At 38.2% G+C, this 19,683-nt stretch overlaps 1 protein-coding gene across 5 annotated transcripts in view; it reads left to right on the top strand.

Moving 5' to 3' along the window:
• The window catches only part of LOC106069096 (uncharacterized), a 115,424-nt gene that overhangs the window by 83,685 nt on the left and 12,056 nt on the right, over window positions 1-19,683 (top strand). For all 5 annotated transcript variants that reach the window (XM_056008607.1, XM_056008610.1, XM_056008611.1 and 2 more), the window contains 3 exons: window positions 4,142-4,237; window positions 18,614-18,797; window positions 19,114-19,213. In XM_056008607.1, coding sequence (XP_055864582.1) covers window positions 4,142-4,237; window positions 18,614-18,797; window positions 19,114-19,213 — 380 coding nt within the window. The remainder of the gene's footprint in view (window positions 1-4,141; window positions 4,238-18,613; window positions 18,798-19,113; window positions 19,214-19,683) is intronic.

The following is a 19,683-nucleotide window of genomic DNA, read 5'->3' as shown; positions in this document are numbered from 1 at the left end:
TGAATAATTAAGAGTCTCATCTGCTCGTAACATTAGGGTATTCCAAATAAGCGTCGTGACTTTTAGAAATTTACAGTATTGTTGCAAGACGCCTAACGGCGTCAAATTTCATGCACTAAAAGTAACTAACCAGCCAACTTTTTCATTGTCCTCAGAAGGAGCTTAGTGCAGGAATTCTGGGTAGGTGGAACATGTCTCATCAGTAAAGGAACACACAAGTCCAGGAAGTGTTCTGTCCTCACTCCCTCCTCCTAAATGAGAAATCACTGTCTCACTTGACATTTACAAAAACAATTTTGTAATCTGAATGTTAGCATGACTCATCTGATAAACTGTCTGTCTGTACAAGGTTGTTGTTGGTCTTACATGTGAAAAACAAAACTCAGTTAGCATAGACTTCGAGAGATCTTGGAGGTCTGCTAGAAGCATATAGAGTGAGACGGAATCTACCATCGCAATAAATATCTAACTAACAGCTAAGTTAACATTCTCCACAGATGTCTATAGGGTAATAGAAATATCTGTTAGAATGTCAGCAGAAGAAATCCTCCTTTTTAAAAAAGATATTATTATTAATAAAAAATAGTAATAAATAAATTATTTAAAAGCAAAATAAATTGGCAATAATCATCGACATTACAGGGTCTTTATCCTGGACCGGATTTAGAATTGAAAAGGCCCTAAGCTTTTTGAGATATGGGGCCCCTTGTAAACAACATAAGTTCCCACTGCTTTCTTCAAAATGATTGAAATAATCACCGGAGGAGCGAAGAAGAAGAAGAATCTGTGGAGCCATTTTTTGGGAGCCAAAGCTATTTGGGGGCTCTAGGCTCTAGCTTCTTTTCCTTGTTGGTCACTTCAGCACTTGCCATTTTCTAATCAAGTTGAAATGAAAACGAGAAAGAAACTCCTATTCCTTTGAGATAACAAACGAATAACAAAATAAATATGAAGACATATGAAATACAGAAGGCAGGCAATAGTGTCTTAAAGATGGAAACAGGTCAGCTTCTTGTATTTTCTGAGACGATAAACTCATGTTAAGAAATGTATGTTTCTTTGGAATATTCCATATCATATACCTGTAATACAATCACAACACTACATTGACAGTAATATGCTCACAAGTTCGTAGGTAGGGGATAGCGCGTACCCAGTTCTCATATGCCTCCGAGGCCCCCAAATATGGGGTGGTCGCGAGCTTCAGTCTGCCCACAATGCTTGCAAGGGTAATTAAATAATTTGTATGAATGTCAGGAGAATAAATCCTCCCTCTAGATATATTACATACAACACATTACAATGAAAACAAAAAAGTTTTTTATTTTAAGTATATATATATTATTTGTTTTCACAATTTCATAGTTGCGTCAATCCGAATAAACTTGTAATGAAAACCCAAAAAAATAGAGACGAAAAAAAAGAACAATTAAGATTATATAATATTTAAATTTCATCTCTCAATAATTTATCTCCCTTTTTCGATAATTAAAAAAAAAGTTGTTGACAATAATATGATTATCAATATCAAACAAAATAGTTAGATCTAATTGCGAATAAATTAATTAGTAATTGTTTATGTTTTTTTTTTTATTGATTTCTTATTTTGTTAGGTTTAATAAATTAGTGATGGGAAACGAACCGAGCACGAACCGAGCAAGAACCGAACTCGAAACTCATTTACGACCGAACCGAACCGAATACGAACTTTAAAACTGATTGGTACGAACCTATTCTCTCTCTCTCTCTCTCTCTCTCTCTCTCTCTCTCTCTCTCTGTTGGACCTTTGGGGCACCAAGCAAGACTCGTCAAACATACAGGCGGATCTAAAAGGTGTGGGGGGGGGGGGGAGGAGGGGGGCGATAAGGGCGATAAATACAGGCGTATTGAACGAAATTAACAACCTACATATATATTTTCTCGGCTGCTACCTTCAAAGGCTCAATCTAAATTTGTAGAGTTATCTTTTCTCTTCAAGAAACACATCTGTTTTAATTGCAATGTATATGATCTATAAAATTATATAATATTTGTTAAAAGGAAAACATGATTCAAATGGTTTTTAAATAGTGTACACTTTGTGCACGTCAAAAGAGTTGAATATCTAAACAGCGTTGAGCCATCGTTCCATTGGTGTTTAATTCTGACCAAAACATCCTACTACAAGAGGTCTCGTTTAACATGGAGATAATATGAAGATAAATACGCGTAATAAAAATATACTTACACTAATTGTATCTAGAGTGAATGGGGGTGAATGTTATGAATATTATATGCTGTATCGGTTGTCGTTCTTATGTTTACATGTGCTTGTAACTCGTCCGTAAGAATGTGTTCATGAAATGTGTGTTGTGTAGTCATTCAGTGTATTAAATTGTTATGAACATAATGATAACAGAGTAGAAACCATGTCCGCTTAGAATGGCTTTAATAGAAATGTGTAACCTCTCTTGAATACGCTCTTGGAATTAGGTGACTGTAGTTTGCTTTAGATTTTATATCGAAAAGGGAAGTTTTATTGTCAAAATCATCTGATAGGGGTTTTAAATTAAAAAATCAAAATTCAAAACCCCATTTAGCTACGGTCATAGAATTTGGTAACTGTAGTTTGCTTTAGAATAATTTAGAATAATGTTGAAGAGAGAGGTTTTCCACCTCAGAACGCTCTGTAGGGGAATTTTAAACTCAAAACCATCTGGAGGAGAGAGGTTTAAACTCAAAACACCCAATTGGCTTGGCTACGCTCCAAAAATTTTAGTGTGTAATTTGCTTTTTTTTACATTGAAGATGTATTTTTTTTTAGCTTCAAACCCCGCTGGCGGGCGGGGGGGGGGGGGGGGTTAAACTCAAAACCCTTTTTGGCTACGCTCATAGATTTTAAAGTATGTAATTTCCTTTTTAATATTAAAGAGGTATTTCTTTTACCTCTAAACCCCGCTGAAGGGGGTTTAAAACTCAAAACTTCGTCAAAACCCATTTAGCTACGCTCATAACATTTTGAGTGCATAATTTACTTTTTTTTTCATATTGAAGAGGTATTTTTAGCTCTAAACCACGCTGAAGGGGGTTTAAACTCAAAACTGAGTCGAAACCCACTTAGCTACGCTCATAACATTTTGAGTGCGTAATTATTTTTTTTTTGCAAATGATAATAAGGACAGTTTGTATAGTGTAAAGATTTTGATATTCTTGTTGAATTTCAAACAAAATTTATTGTCAAAAATTAAAAAAACAATAAAACATGTTCGGACATCTGTGTTTTCCTGCTGTCACTTTTTTTTTTTTAAAGTCTGCATTGAAATTTTTTTTTTTTTGGTCGCAATCAGACCGGCCCATTTGGTGCCGGCTCACCGGGCATTTGTCCGTTTGCCCATATAGCCAGTCCGCCCCTGATATATATATATATATATATATATATATATATATATATATATATATTGCGGCGGGGTGGGGAAAAATTCACCCCCCCCCCCCGCCATTATAAAAAACAATCCTGGCTACTCCCATGACAGTAATCCTATTCCTTTGTGTTTCTCACTCTCACACACACACACACACTTTCTTATTTGCAGCCTTAGCATCTTTCCACTCTTAGTTTTCTGGCAGAACGCCTCCCCCCCCCCCCTCTCTCTCTCTCCTTTTTTTATATTTCCAATGAAACGGCCCCCATTTCGTTGCTTCCCACATCTACTTTTAGGCAGTCAATTTATTATCTACTACGTTTCATTGGAACGATGGCACTTATATCATCACCCCCCCATCCCTTTCCATACACCTACTTTTGGTCCGTGAATTCTGGTGTCACTCCCCCCCCCCCCTCTCGCTTGTGGGTATGTTTATTTGGCACATCGTTTAGTATGTGCTCTAGTCTTGATGGTCCGGGGATCGAACCCTACCCGTCGCGCCGTCTTCATTGTAATATTATAAAGTATCGTAGATCTATACCTTCGTTTAACCTGGATTGTTTGTCTGGTAGAAGAGGCGAAGGGGTGGCTTAAAATAAATGTTCCAATGTTTTCTAATCTAACATTCAATGTTTGTTCAGAGAAGACCAATCGCTCTGTAAGTTTTATAAAGGAAGTATTGTCTTTTTTTTTTATAAATTTTTTAACATTTTTCTTGTTAATTTTATATTTTCCAGAAAAGTCCATCTAAGCCGTCCCCGTCTGATAGTCTGACGGACTTTCAAGAAGCTGGCCATTGTGGAAGTCCTGAAAAATCTTCATTGCCTCTCAAGGTAATGGGTCAACCGTCTTCAACACTTTCTAAACGACACATGATAAATAATAACTAATGACGATTTCTTCGATTCTGAAGATTAAGGATGAGTGCAGTGTTTCACAAGCCTAGGCAAGCCCAGTTGCGACCTGCATAGTTTTCGCGTAGACTAGGCCGTTCTCCACCGGCGGTGTATTCAGTTTGTGTTTTGTCAGCTTTTACGCTTGTAATTAATACATTGTATTTTCCCTTTGAAATAGTACAATTGTAAGAGCAACTATTCTTGTGACATACATAATGAGGAGTTGCAGCGAATTAGATATTTCTAATTACTTCTCTTAGTTACGCTTGCCACGACCTGCAATTATGTTTCCTTCAATCTTATTTCGAATCACCATCACATTATTTGTCTCTTTTGCTTACCGCCCTTGTTTTCTAATACACTCGAGAGAAGTAAACGTAGTAGTGTATATACTTAGAGAAAGTATTCTATAAATAATAATAATTATAATAAGGCTTGTCTTCGAGTCCAAAGATTAGTGAGGAATGCAGTATTTCCCTACATATTTTGCCACATCCAGCGCAGGCATAACCGTTGTCCGCCGGTGGTTGATTTAGATTTTCTTTTCGTCGTCTACGTCTGTCCTCGGCAGTGGATTTTGTTTGTTCTCAAATGTGTATCCCGCGGCCGTCGTGAGTGACCTCCAGCTGTTTCGTTCTGAGGCCGCATGCAACCAGGTGCTCTCTTCTATGTCAGCTAAGCAAAGTTGACGCCTAAGCTGGTCTCTGAAGCGTTTCCGTGGGGCACCTCTGTTACGTCGACCACCTTCGTTTGTCTCCAATACGGGATACGTGCCCTGCCCAGCGTAACTGTCGGACCATAAGAAGTCCTTGTATACCAGTGATTACCAAAATACCAAAGTGGTCTATATAGACCCCCACGGGTCTACGTAGACTTCAAAGGGGACTACGAAAGTTAAAAAGAAATTTGGGGGTCTATGAGATGTGCACGGGGCTCTACGATAAAGAATCATGTCGTGACTTTAATTTTGACAATTTAGAAATTTTTCATACACACACTTATGATTTGTACCTGAGGAAATCCTTATAATTTTTATCCTGCTGATTGAATGAAACATTGTTTTATTTAATTTAATAACTATATTTAAGTAGTGTAGTTTTGTCTAGTTATAACTTTAACAAAAAGAAATGTCGACTGTACAGCGTTAAGTATTTGAAATTGAACTTCATTACTTCCTTGTCAAACAAGCGAGTGTTAATGTGCCACTTTTTTATGATGCTATAAAAACAATTAAGCTGGAGAATCATTTGAGACGATGCCACTCTGATAAAAAGATAAAGGTTTGCAAAACTTTCAAACACTCAAAGATAAAGTTCAAAATACACCCACAAAATCTCTCTTTGACCTGACATTCAGAAAATGATGATTAGTGAGCGTTTTACTATATCTCTTTACTTATAGTAAAATACTGAAAACCTCACACGATGGGCAAATTATTGATTTTATCAGCCGTTCAAGAAACTGTAAAAACTATTACACAAACTTATATCATTAAAAAAATTTCATGTTTGAGTTTTGTGGCCGGTGTCTTGTTTTAGGCCTCTTGATGAAGAATGCAATTTTGAAGACATGATCGGCATTCTCTGGTGACACTCCGAAATGTCAATGTTTCCAATCTTGAGCTTCCAGAACATATGTTTTCTCATTATGAGGTGTACGGTTCTGATGTGAAAAAAATGTAGGTGGTTCTATGTATGTATGTATGTATGTATGTATGTATGTATGTATGTATGTATGTATGTATGTATGTATGTATGTATGTATGTATGTATGTATATATATATATATATATATATATATATATATATATATATATATATATATATATATGTGTGTGTGTGTGTGTGTGTGTGTGTGTTTTCACAATTAATCTTTATTACATTCTGACCCCTGACCCTTCATTCTTTCGGAAGACGTGTATTGTACTCTAGAATAAATTCTTCCTGGAGTCAGTGAAAAAATTGTAGACTTCTCGTCCTTGCTAGCAAGGGGGTCTGGGGGAGCGCTGTGAGCTCCCACAGTGGTGTTCGCCGCCAAACACCATTTCCGGTATTGAAAGCCAACAAAATGCATATTGTTAGGTATCTACAGTGAATTATCCTGCTATTAAAAAGATTTATATCTAAAACCTAACCTGCTATTCTTACTTCGATTACACAAAAACTGTCACTAACAATGTCTGAAGGCTCTTCCCACCTAATCTGAGGTCCTCCATGAAACTGTGGCTCCAAGTTATACTAGGATTTCTCTGTTTACGCTTTCCTCGTAATGGTCTCTATGTCATCTGTCACGACCTTACTAAGGGGTCGACTCCCAGTTCGGCACAGGATTTCTTTGATTGCGACCCGATCTCTATAAATTACTCCTAAAATCCGTCTTAGCCATCTTTGTTGAGCAACATTTAGTCTTTTTTAATTTCGGCAGGTGACTATTCACTGCACTTTATTAATGGAGCCCAGCCACTGGTAGAAATTTATAACCTCTCTTGGCTACGCTCTTGAAATTAGGTGACTGTAGTTTGCTTGAGGTTTTATATCGAAAAGGGAAGTTTTATCGTCAAAATCACCTGTTGGGGGAGTTTTAAACTAAAAAATCTATGCAGTTTTTTTTTTTTATAAATTAAAACCCCCTTAGCTACGCTCATAGAATTTGGTGAATTTAGTTAGCTCTTGGCTTCCGAACCGGGGACCGGGGTTCGAATCCTGGTGAAGACTGGGATTTTTAACTTCGGGATCTTCGGGCGCCTCTGAGTCCACCCAGCTCTAATGGGTACCTGACCTTAGTTAGGGAAAAGTAAAGGCAGTTGGTCGTTGTGCTGGCCACATGACACCCTTGTTAACCGTAGGCCACAGAAACAGATGACGTTTACATCATCTGCCCTATAGACCACCAGGTCTGAAAGGGGAACTTTACTAGTTTGCTTTAGAATAATATTAAAGAGAGTGGTTTTCAGTCTTAAAACTCTCTGTAGGAGGATTTAAAACTCAAAAACATATGGAGGGAAAGCCATTTGGAGGAGGAGGGTTTAAACCAAAAAAAAAAACCTTGGCTTGGCTACGCTAATATAATTTTGATTGTTCAATTTGCTTTTTTTTTATATTAAAGTGTTATTTTTTTAGCTACAAACCCCGCTGAAGGGGGGTTTAAACACAAAATGCCTTCTGGCTACGCTCATATAATTTTAAATCTGTAATTTGATTTTTTTTATATAAGAGGTATTTTTTAGCTTCAAACCTTGCTCATAGAATCCTATGACTATGTATAGTCTTATATTGAAAAGGGGAATTTATTGTAAATTTCGGAGGGGATGTTAAAATGAAAAACTCCCTTAGCTAAGCTCTTGGAATTTGGAAATTGTCGTTTACATTTTTTTGTTTTGTTTTATAGACGAGAGGAATTTAACTGCAAAACCCCCTGGTAGAGGGTTTTCAACTCAAAACCCCTTGGCTGCTATGGGGCAAGTGATGGTTTAGTATTAAAATATCTCCTAAAATAAAGAAAATCAGCAAAAAATCAGTCACTAAATTCCATCCCCCCCCCCCCCCGCAGGAGGGGATTTCATTTCGGAATGGGCCCCGGCTACGCCCATGATATATATATATATATATATAGGCCTATATGGTTTAAATTTGATCTGTGTTTTGTTCACTGCAAACTGATGATATTTTTTTTCAGAAGATGTGTGCGTGTGTGTCACGTGCGGGTGAATTCGTGTGCTTGATGTTTAAGTTCGTCTAGCACAGCGCTTCTCAACCTTTTATTCTCGGCGACCCCTTTTTACAACCCCCCACTCTGCCGCGACCCCCTCCCCTCGACACTCACATACAGCACTAGAAGAGTAAACAAATACAATCCATATTTTCGATGGTCTTAGGCGACACCTGGCAAATTGTCAATCGACCCCCAAGGGGGTCGCGATCCACAGGTTGAGTAACCCTGGTCTAGCAGAAGAAAACTTAAGAAGCCTAAGTCGAAGACTTTCAACGGTTGATAAGTGTACCTGCAGACTGGGTCACTCAGTCTCGGACACTGGACGATGTTGTCACTGTAAAGATTACATGCTTTATTTAAAAAAAAAAAAAAAAAAAAAAAAAAAAAAAGAGTACCTTATGGGAAGAACTCCACATTTAAAATTATATCTCTCAATAATGTAGAATGTATTTCCCTTTTTCCTTATCAAATTAATTACCCAAAAGTGACAATGTGGTAAAGAGCTGATTTCGAATCGTGTTCGAATCCTAGTGAAAACTGCGATTTTTAATTTTGGCATCATAAAGTTACCTCTGAGTCCACCCAGCTCTAATGGATACCTGACATTCGTTGTGAAAAGAAAAGGCGGTTGCTCGTTGTGGTGGCCACAGGACACCCTCGCTAACAGAGGGGAAAAGAAACAGATAACCTTGACATCATCTGCCCTATAAATCGTAAGTTATGAGAAGGGAAACTTTATTTTTTTACTTCTAGTATTTCTAATTAGTTATCATTGTGGGCAATATCATGGTCCATGTGACATAATATTCTCATTCACTTTTGGTGTTGATTCCTGCGCCTTTATCGACAGTACCAAAGAACTCCATCATTATTGTTCATTAATAGATTATACATGTCAAGAAATCGGGCTTACCAAGCAGAGCCGTCCCTACCAATTGCGGGGCCCTATGCGAAATGGATTGCGCGGGACCCAGTCTGAGTAGGGATGCGCCTCTGACTGTGTGAATGATTTTCTCACATATACTGTATTCAAACAAAATCTTAAGCCTGATTATGGGCAAGATTCAATTGATAGGCTCCTATCTACACAGCGATGTCATTGTTTATCTTAATTTCTCATAATTACAAATTTATTCAAACTTTCTAAACTAGGAAATAGTTAAAACATTTATGATTTATATATACTTAAAGCTTAAAGTTTTGTTTGTCCAATGGAATGTTGTTTTCTATATTTATCTAGAGGGAGGATTTCTCCTGACATCACAGTTAAATGTATTGGCTTCTCTTAGTTCCCGAGGCTTCTTGCTGCTATATTTATGAAACTTACTAAATTCTTATTGGGCATACCACACAAACCAGTATGGCCTTCCTTTTTTAATGTTACACATCCACACATTCGACTGAACCTACTGGTTCATCTTCATCATTACCCATTCCTTTTCGGCATTTGCCTGTTGAACTGTTGAGGCACCACACAAGATCCATTGACCGTCCCTATCTCCGTCCTTTGCCTTGGTTACAATCCCCTTCAATGACAGGTCCTTCCATCCATTCTTTTATTTTATCTTTCCGTCGTCTCTCTGTCTGCCACTCTCTCTTTTTCCTGAACGTCTGTGCTAGCCTTGAGTATCTTATGATATGGATATCGCCATCATGGGCGAAATAAAACTACCCCTTCCCCCCAAAGGGGGGTGTGTGGAACATTGTGGATGATTTTGTGCTTATCTATTGTTTAATTTAGGTGAGATTTTAATATCTAACCATCCCTTGCCCCAGCGCGTCCAAGGGGGGCATTGAGTTTTAATTCCCCTTCCAGGGAGTTTTGAGGTTAAACCTCCCCTCTTCTATAAAACAAAAAATAATGCAAAGGACAATCCCCATATTTGAAAAGCATAGCTAAAGGGGATTTCGATTTTAAAACAACTTCGAATTTTTTAAAAGATAGAACTCCCCTTTAATATAAGACTAAAGCATACATCAGTCACCAGATTCTATGAGCGTAGCCATAAGGGTTTTTTGCTTGAACCCCCCCCCCTCCCCAGCGGGGTTTAAAGCCAAAAACCACCTGTTCAATAAAAAAAAGGAAATTACACACTCACAATTCTATGAGCGTAGCCGTTTGGGGGGGGGGGGCGGGGTTGAGTTTATAGTCTGCCTCCTCCAGAGGGCTTTAAGTTTATAACCCCTCCAGATGTTTTTAAATTTGAAATCCCCCTACAAATAGTTTTGAGGTAATAAACCTCTCTTCAATATTTTTCTAAAGCAAACTACAGTCACTAAATTCTATGAGTGTTGCTAATGGGGTTTTGAGTTTCTTCTAAAAAAACAACAACAACTATTGAGATTTTGTATATGGTTTGGTCAATAAAACTTCCCTTTTCGTTATAAAATCTAAACAAACAACAGTCACCAAATTCCAAGAGCGTAGCCAAGAAATGTTGTAAATTTCTACCACTCAATGGGCTTTATTAATAAAGTGCAATGAATAGCATGGGAGTCATATATCGACATTGAAAAAAGACTAAATGTGGCTCAACAAAGATGGCTAAGACGGACTTTAGGAGTCAGTTATAGAGATCGGGTCTCAATCAAAACAATTCTATGCCGAGCTGGGTGTCGACCACTTAGTGAGGTTGTGACTGAGCGTCGATTGTTGTTTGCGGAACATTGTTCTCCGAAAAAAATAAATTATGCATACCAATTAAGATTTTGTATTAGAAAATAAATTCGTCTTTGCATTGTATTCATACTTTACTAAGTACAAAATCACGGTCACATTAACTTTCACAACGAAGTGATTCCAAACCAAAAATGGAGCTCTTCAAAATCGACACAAGCAGCTGGGAACAAAAGTTACTGGATAGATTCACATGGAGAGCAAACATAAAGAAGGGTCCCAGATTGCAACAGTAGTAGAAAGAAGGGTGAAAATGCAACGGCGCCTGGTGATTACAGATGCCTTACCTGTGACTGCAGCTGTGTACAGATTGGTCTGTATAGTCACACAAGAGATTGCAAAGGGACTGGATCATATCTCGAGACATTCAATGCTGCAGAATGATTTCACACCAACATTCGTTCATTCTCGGCATATACAAAACAATAATAATAAGTGAAAATTAAGATTTTGTATCTGTGCAAGCCTTGAGTATCTTAAGATATGGATATCGCCATCATGGGCGAAATAAAACTACCCCTTCCCCCCAAAGGGGGTATGTGGAACATTGTGGATGATTTTGTGCTTATCTATTGTTTAATTTAGGTGAGATTTTAATATCTAACCATCCCTTGCTCCAGTGCATCCAAGGGGGGCTTTGAGTTTTAATTCCCCTTCCAGGGAGTTTTGAGGTTAAACCTCCCCTCTTCTATAAAACAAAAAATAATGCAAAGGACAATCCCCATATTTGAAAAGCATAGCTAAAGGGGATTTCGATTTTAAAACAACTTCGAATTTTTTAAAAGATAGAACTCCCTTTTAATATAAGACTAAAGCATACATCAGTCACCAGATTCTATGAGCGTAGCCATAAGGGTTTTTTGCTTGAACCCCCCCCCCTCCCCAGCGGGGTTTAAAGCCAAAAACCACCTGTTCAATAAAAAAAAGGAAATTACACACTCACAATTCTATGAGCGTAGCCGTTTGGGGGGGGGGCGGGGTTGAGTTTATAGTCTGAATCCTCCAGAGGGCTTTAAGTTTATAACCCCTCCAGATGTTTTTAAATTTGAAATCCCCCTACAAATAGTTTTGAGGTAATAAACCTCTCTTCAATATTTTTCTAAAGCAAACTACAGTCACTAAATTCTATGAGTGTTGCTAATGGGGTTTTGAGTTTCTTCTAAAAAAACAACAACAACTATTGAGATTTTGTATATGGTTTGGTCAATAAAACTTCCCTTTTCGTTATGAAATCTAAACAAACAACAGTCACCAAATTCCAAGAGCGTAGCCAAGAAATGTTGTAACTTTCTACCACTCAATGGGCTTTGTTAATAAAGTGCAATGAATAGCATGGGAGTCATCTACCGACATTGAAAAAAGACTAAATGTGGCTCAACAAAGATGGCTAAGACGGACTTTAGGAGTCAGTTATAGAGATCGGGTCTCAATCAAAACAATTCTATGCCGAGCTGGGTGTCGACCACTTAGTGAGGTTGTGACTGAGCGTCGATTGTTGTTTGCGAAACATTGTTCTCCGAAAAAAATAAATTATGCATACCAATTAAGATTTTGTATTAGAAAATAAATTCGTCTTTGCATTGTATTCATACTTTACTAAGTACAAAATCACGGTCACATTAACTTTCACAACGAAGTGATTCCAAACCAAAAATGGAGCTCTTCAAAATCGACACAAGCTGCTGGGAACAAAAGTTACTGGATAGATTCACATGGAGAGCAAACATAAAAGGAGGGTCCCAGATTGCAACAGTAATAGAAGGAAGGGTGAAAATGCAACGGCGCCTGGTGATTACAGATGCCTTACCTGTGACTGCAGCTGTGTACAGATTGGCCTGTATAGTCACACAAGAGATTGCAAAGGGACAGTATCATATCTCAAGACATTCAATGCTGCAGAATGATTTCACACCAACATGCGTTCATTCTCGGCATATACAAAACAATAATAATAAGTGAAAATTAAGATTTTGTATTAGAAAATAAATTCGTCTTTGCGTTGTATTCATACTTTACTAAGTAGAAAATCATGGTCAAATTAACTTTACGAGCCATCAACAGTAGATGGTAGTTTTCCAACAAAAAGCGATAAACATTCAGCTCTGCCTTAGATTTACTATCGACTAGCAAATTATCGCATTTTTTTTATTCAGTAGAAGATTACATGGCCAGATACACATAAGACAAAACAGTAAGTTCCATGTTTTCACAACAATTAAAGTTAACATTGTTCGGAAACTGTTCAAACTTGATGCTCATTGGGTTGTCTATTGTTCTCTGTTGTAGACACATTGTACGTACACATGTATCATACATGCGGTCACAAGAGAGCTGAAATTGGGTTTCTTTTGAAAGAAACTGTCTTTAGTTTCTATGGAAGCCCTAATCAGAATTTGCGCTATTCAGTTTTAGCTTTATCATCATAGGAATCCTTGGGCCTTAGGCCTCTTTTCTTTGCCTCTTTTTTGGACTTTATGTGCCTCTTTTATGGGCCATCTTGCCTCTTTTGTGGGCTTTTTTTTATATGTTTTTATTTGTAAGTTATCATAATTCACAAGTATTAAATCATAAACAATTGAAAAGTGATTAACCTAAAAATATAATAATAGTAATAGAAATATTATTTAATATCAAAGACATACTACCTAACCAATGAACCCCCTAAAGACAGAAAAATGATACAAGTATCCTCTACTCCAGAACAATCAACACAATATCAGATATCCCTGACCCTCAACACCCTATTTCTGGAAAACTACATGAGCATTGTACAGGAGATTGAGATTGGCGTACGACTATATTTTTATGCCAGTGACTACTGAAGTATTGGAATTTCCTGTTTTGAGTAAGGTTCGCCATCATTGCATTTTTATTAAATGAACGCTGACAATGCTAATTTTTTTTAATCGCGAGTAGGAGTGAGGTTTTCCATATTGAATTACACCCCAAAATTACAATTTTGTCTATTTTTCAGGAGATTTGTATGCGCTTTCACGAGATTTTACTAATTTCAGGAGATTTCCATGACTTTTTCATATATTTTGTAATTTCAGGAGACTTCCAGGAATTCCTGGAAAATCATGAGGCAGCGGATTAATTTAATTTAATAATTTACACCTAGAATCAGCGCGGGGCTTATGAAAGTGCAAGGCCCACTGCGGTCGCATAGGTTGCAGTGGCCTAATGCCGGTCCTGCTACCAAGTCTTTGTTTGGAAGAGAGAACGGTAGCACTAAGACAAATACAAATAATGGAGCAGTTGACAAGGTTGGACATTTACATGTGATCAGCCCTTGTGCAGGCCATGCAACATGCTTATAAACTTAGGGCTTAGGCCACAAAAACTTAAGGACTTGATAGTGGATAAAACTTCTAATCACATTTGTTCGCTTCAGATTACACTATCAGACAGTATAATTCGTAATGGCCTCTAAGGATTAGGAATCTAAGCCTATATTTTCAAGCTTTGCCCTAAACCTAATGATAATCACTGACCAAAAGAAGCAACTAAAAATAGCAGCACGGAACTTCCGCTTAATTGTTTATTTTAAAGGGAAAAATTTTTTTTTTTTCTAGGGGTTTCTTAAGTTTATCTGTGTTTTTTAATCTTCTTGTTTTTGATTCTATAATTGCACATTTCTATTTCTGGCGTAATTTGATGAGTCGGTTAGGAAATCCTTTGGACTGTCTTTGAGAGAGTTAATAGCCTGGAAATTTGCCGGGGGTAACATTGTCTTTTACTCTTCGTAAGCTTCATAAATAATTGGACAAATCAGATCTGCAGATGTCTAAGTAAATAAAATATCCGTCCGTCCGTCCGTCCGTCCGTCCAAGTGACGTTACAGCTTATGGAGGGCCTTGGCCTGAAGTAGCACATCTCTCCATTCTGATCCTGATTTTCAGATGTGGTTTAGTTTTCCTAACAATATTTTTTAAATGACTGGGTTGTTAAACCTGCTCATAACCATCTGGGGGGAGGGGCTGCCCTTTTCAGCTCTCTGGATAGCTGTCATTATTTTTGGGTATGGTGATCCAGCCTTTGAGGATCCCATTTTCTGCAGGGCAACAGGTTTCAATTTGGTTAACCCCAGATATTTTTAGTAAATATAGGACCTTTCTGATTTGAGATGACTCTGGTTTTTCCCATGTTTAAAAAATCATTTAAATAATAACAAGAATACCTGTATGTTTATTTATGATCAATACAAAACTTATATCAAGTCACTCTGTAAGTCTGTCTGTCTGTCTCTCGGATACAAATTTTGATCACGTTATTTCTTCCACTTCCCATTCTCGGATCAAGTTGAAACTTTGTACACTTTTCTTTTGTCAAAGATAACATATGAATCAATAATAAGTAACCAAAAAGGGAAAATAACTATTACAGTATGAGATATATGGCTGTAAATGTGTAGTTATTCCCCTTAAACTTTGTTATTGTTTTTTTTTAAGTATATTGTTTTAGAAATATTTTGCTTTTTTATAAAGAGCAAATGGTTTAAAAAAGATTCTTTTATTTTCTGACAACGATTAACGAGGAGGTCGTGTGGTCAGTAAAGGGACCAGCCCCCCAACGAAATCTTAGTCTTCGTCCTCTTATTCAATAAATTTAAGTCAACAAAGAACTGCTTAATATCTAAGATGACTTGTGCTGTCAGCTGTGACTCAGACAGCAGACACCCATGAATGGCTGTTGTTTGGCCGTGTGGTCCGGAGTGTAGTCTCGATGGTACCGGCTCGAATCCATCTCGCCTCCATTCCTTCCTACTCAGTGGTAGGTTTGAATAATGCTGCAGTGCTTCACAATTCTGAAGGAATAGCTTGCTATGTGAAATATACGAAACAATTTGGTGGTAAGAAAGGTTTTCTAATTGTTAGTGACTGGCCGAGAGGGAGAACTTTCTCATTGGCAATACATCGCTTCAGTAGCCGCCTCATCCCTCCACCATCACCTCTCTCTCTCACACACACACACACACACACAGATACTCTTTATTATATTCTATTTTAGACAATCCAACTTTAACGTTTTCTCCCAGGGCATTTGGGAAACAGACTCAGAGAGTAAACTTGCCAGAATTGTCTCCCCTGTCCCAAAACAAACATAAATCTTACCGAACAACGAAACCTGTACCTATAAGGGCACGCCGCTCTTCGCGTTCTATTGTACATCTGGGATTTTATTTAAAATAATTTGAATATTACTGGGCTATTTTAAACATTACTCACGGTCTTAATCCGTCTCTAGATACACATATACAGTAAAAAATCTAGAGTTATAAGAAAAGTTTAACTTGTTTTGAATAGATATTGTTGTCAAGATTTAAAGAGGCTCGTGACTAATTAAGACTGCCTGCAGAAAACCAGTGCGAGGTTAAAGTCTAAATTAGACGTGACGTTTAGGGCTGGTAAACAGAGGCGATCGATGAAGGGCCCGTGCCTGAGTGGTGTCGTTGTAGATCTAAACTGCTGGTAGACAACTAAAGCGCTGAAGAAGTAGGCTATCACATTTTAACTTATAAAACTTGAAATAACATCTTTTGTGAACAAAGCTAAATATAATTTTTATTATAATATAAATAGATTCAACCTGAGATGAAATAAAATAAATGTGCTAGACTATAAAATGGTATTTTAAACAAAATTTAACTCACTACAAAAACACGTCTTAACATTCCTGGACTGGTTTGGAGTACCCGAGACAGATTACGACAGTGCCGCTTAGCTTGCATACTGCATATGGCCTCCTTCTATGGCCTCCTTCTATGGCCTCCTTCTATGGCCTCCATCTATGGCCTCCTTCTATGGCCTCTTTCAGTCCCGAAGTGACTATGGATCATCTCGGTTAGATGAATGCCTGGGTATTAGCTATTGTCGGAACGATGTCGCCCACACATCAGTTCCTCCCTCTCCACGCAGCTGATGTATCCTAAGGAACGGCAGTGCCGATACAGTTTGGGGTCAGCGGGGTCGAAGGTTTTTCCTCAGGGTTGACTCCCGAAGCCTTTCCCATGATTGGGTACAGCTGCAAGGCAACAGAGGTTTGAATTCAGAGTTTTCCTTCTCTTAGGTGGGTAGCCAGCCATGGCTAACGAGCCTCTCCTGCCCGAAGCTTACTGGTTAAGACGCCAGTTACTCGCCTTTGCCCCTTCTCCTGTTAGTGAGAACAGTTCCGCCGGACTCAATATCTGAGCCACACGTGAAGGCCAGGAGTTGGACTGGTTGCCAGAGGCTATTTGAGAGGCGTGCCATTAGGAAGCATTTTATAGGTTTTGGAGTGCTTACTTCCATTACCACTTCCGTCAAAGACAACCTTCCGGAACTGCATAGCCACCAACCAATCGCTAACTTCTTCTCGCCTTTACCATAGAAACACACACATACACACTCCATATCAAGTGGACCCAGCGAGATCAAGATTTTGTTTTTCACTGTCAGCCCTTCATACAAACACTCGGGCCTCCACTTTACGCATTCAATTGTACCATACTAATACGTTATAGCAGTGTTTCCCAAACTATGTTCCGAGGAACCCTGGTGCTCCGCGAGGCCTAATTACTGGAATAATTAACTAAAAATACTCAGAATGTGCAAAGTGTTCCGTTAAGGAAAAAGTTTTGGAAATACTGGTTCATACTCTGAAATACAGTGCGGGGATTAATTTAAACTCTAATCAACGTTTTGGTTTATCTCAGATCTACATGCGTCTATTTAGCAGGCTTGATTCTGTGCTATTTTCAGAACTATTCATATACATGCGCCTATTTAGCAGGCTTGATTCTGAGCTATTTTCAGAACTATTCATTTACATGCGCCTATTTAGCAGGCTTGATTCTGTGCTATTTTCAGAACTATTCATATACATGCGCCTATTTAACAGGCTTGATTCTGTTCTATTTTCAGAACTATTCATATACATGCGCCTATTTAACAGGCTTGATTCTGTGCTATTTTCAGAACTATTCATATACATGCGCCTATTTAGCAATTTTGATTCTGCGCTTTTTTTTTAGAACTATTCATGTACATTTAGCAGGCTTGATACTTTGCTATTTTCAGACCTATTCATACAATCTGTTTGCCATAGGCCAATATCTATATGTCACGTTGACATCCCCATTAAGCAGGCAATACAAACTTCTAAACAAATATGTTTCAAACTTCTTTTAAATGTTTTCTTCTCCATTAGTGTTACATTTATGGCTATATAAAATTAATTTAAGCCATGTGCCTCAAAACTCAAACTAAAACAAAGTTTAAGGCTTCACAAACGGTACATTTTTTTTAAACACTGTATGCACATATTCAATATCCGTACCAAAAGTAAAGTAAAATTTCCCTTTCAGACCTTGCGATCTATGGGACAGATGATGTTAAGGCCAATTGTTTCTATGGCCAACGGTTAACGAGCAGCGTGTCATGTGGCCAGCACAATGACCAACCACCTTTACCTTCACCAACTAAAGTCAGGTACCCATTAGAGTTGAGTGCCCTTAAAATCCCGAAATTCATAATCCCAGTCTTCACTGAGATTCGAACCCAGGACCCCAGTGTACGAAAGCCAAGAGCTTAACCACTCAGCCACTGCGCCCCCCTATAGCCGTACTGGATTTCTCGAATAAAGTTGATCTCAGATTTTCACAATTGGATTTTTTTTCTTTTCTCATTTATTTTCGTTTCTCTTTAAATTTTATTATACCGTCACCACGTTTCTTTATATCGCTTTCTCTTCTTAACCTATTACTGCATCTTATTACTCAAGTCCTATAGCATGTAAATAAGATCTTTAAAATTCAAGTGTAAATAAAGAGAAGACAACTGAGATTAACTTTTAGTGTGAAACTCTTCAATATCTTTGGTATCAAAACTTATTTTTATTTACTATCTAAACTTTGAATGATAGAGAGTTCACTGTCTCTTTTCTAGGAGTCCAAGCGTCAAACGACATTGGCTGGCCGCATGGTGACCTCGCTAGCCAAGTTGGGCCGAAAGGGCGTACAAAAAGGGCGCTCGGCCGACTCCCTCGATGAAGACGAGGAGTTTTTCAACAATAACAGAGACACACCTGTGTTTGTCTTACCCGAGGACCAGGTGGATGTATCCGACAAAGGTGAGTGCATTCTGGCGCCTGCTCATCTGGGTGTGGCTTAACGGTGAGTGATAGGCTTATTCAGTGGTTGTTGTTTTTTTTTGTGACGGTACGCACTGGTACGGCGTATCGGCACCTTTTTCAATGTGGGGAAAAAATTATTACTTTTCTTTTATTTTAACGTTTTGTCATTAATTTATTAGTAGTTAAAAGTTAGGCAATCCATCACTGAGTACCGGCACCTATTTTTTTTTTTTGCTTTTACAAAAAAAAACACTAGCCTTATCTCTCTACCTTTTTGATACGAGTGATGAATTATGTTATGATCTATTTTTAGCACCAGTTCCGTTAACTGAAGAACAAGGGCAACTACTCAAAGAGTCATGGGTTATTATCAAGAAACACGTGACAGAGGTCGGTGTAGAGACGTTTATTGGGTGAGTGCACTAGATCTACAGAGATGGTTGACATAACTCTTAATTACAAGTATCCCTAGACCTAACTATACGTTGGGGGGCGCGGTGGCTGAAAGATTTAGATATTGGCTTCCGAACCTGGGGTCCTGGGTTCGAATCTCTGTGAGATTCGTGATTTTTTAGGGGGCGCTCCCGAGTCCACCCAACTCTAATGGGTACCTGGCTTATGTTGGAGAAAGTAAAGGCGGTTGGTCGTTGTGCTGGCCACATGACACCCTGCTCGTTACCCGTTGACCATAGAAACAGGTGACCTTAACATCATCTGCGCCATAGATTGCAAAGTCTGAAAGGGGAAACTTTTTTAGAAACTATATTTAAGCCTATGTTTGAATTAGAGAGCAAACTACACCAGTATATGCTACAGATGTCAAAATCAGAGGCGTAGTGAGTATAACGTCCCCCCGGGGCAAGCTACATTACTGGTGTCCCCC

This window comes from Biomphalaria glabrata, chromosome 13 (assembly GCF_947242115.1).
Source record: "Biomphalaria glabrata chromosome 13, xgBioGlab47.1, whole genome shotgun sequence".
NCBI lineage: Eukaryota > Metazoa > Mollusca > Gastropoda > Planorbidae > Biomphalaria > Biomphalaria glabrata.
This window is presented reverse-complemented; position numbering and strand designations above follow the sequence as displayed.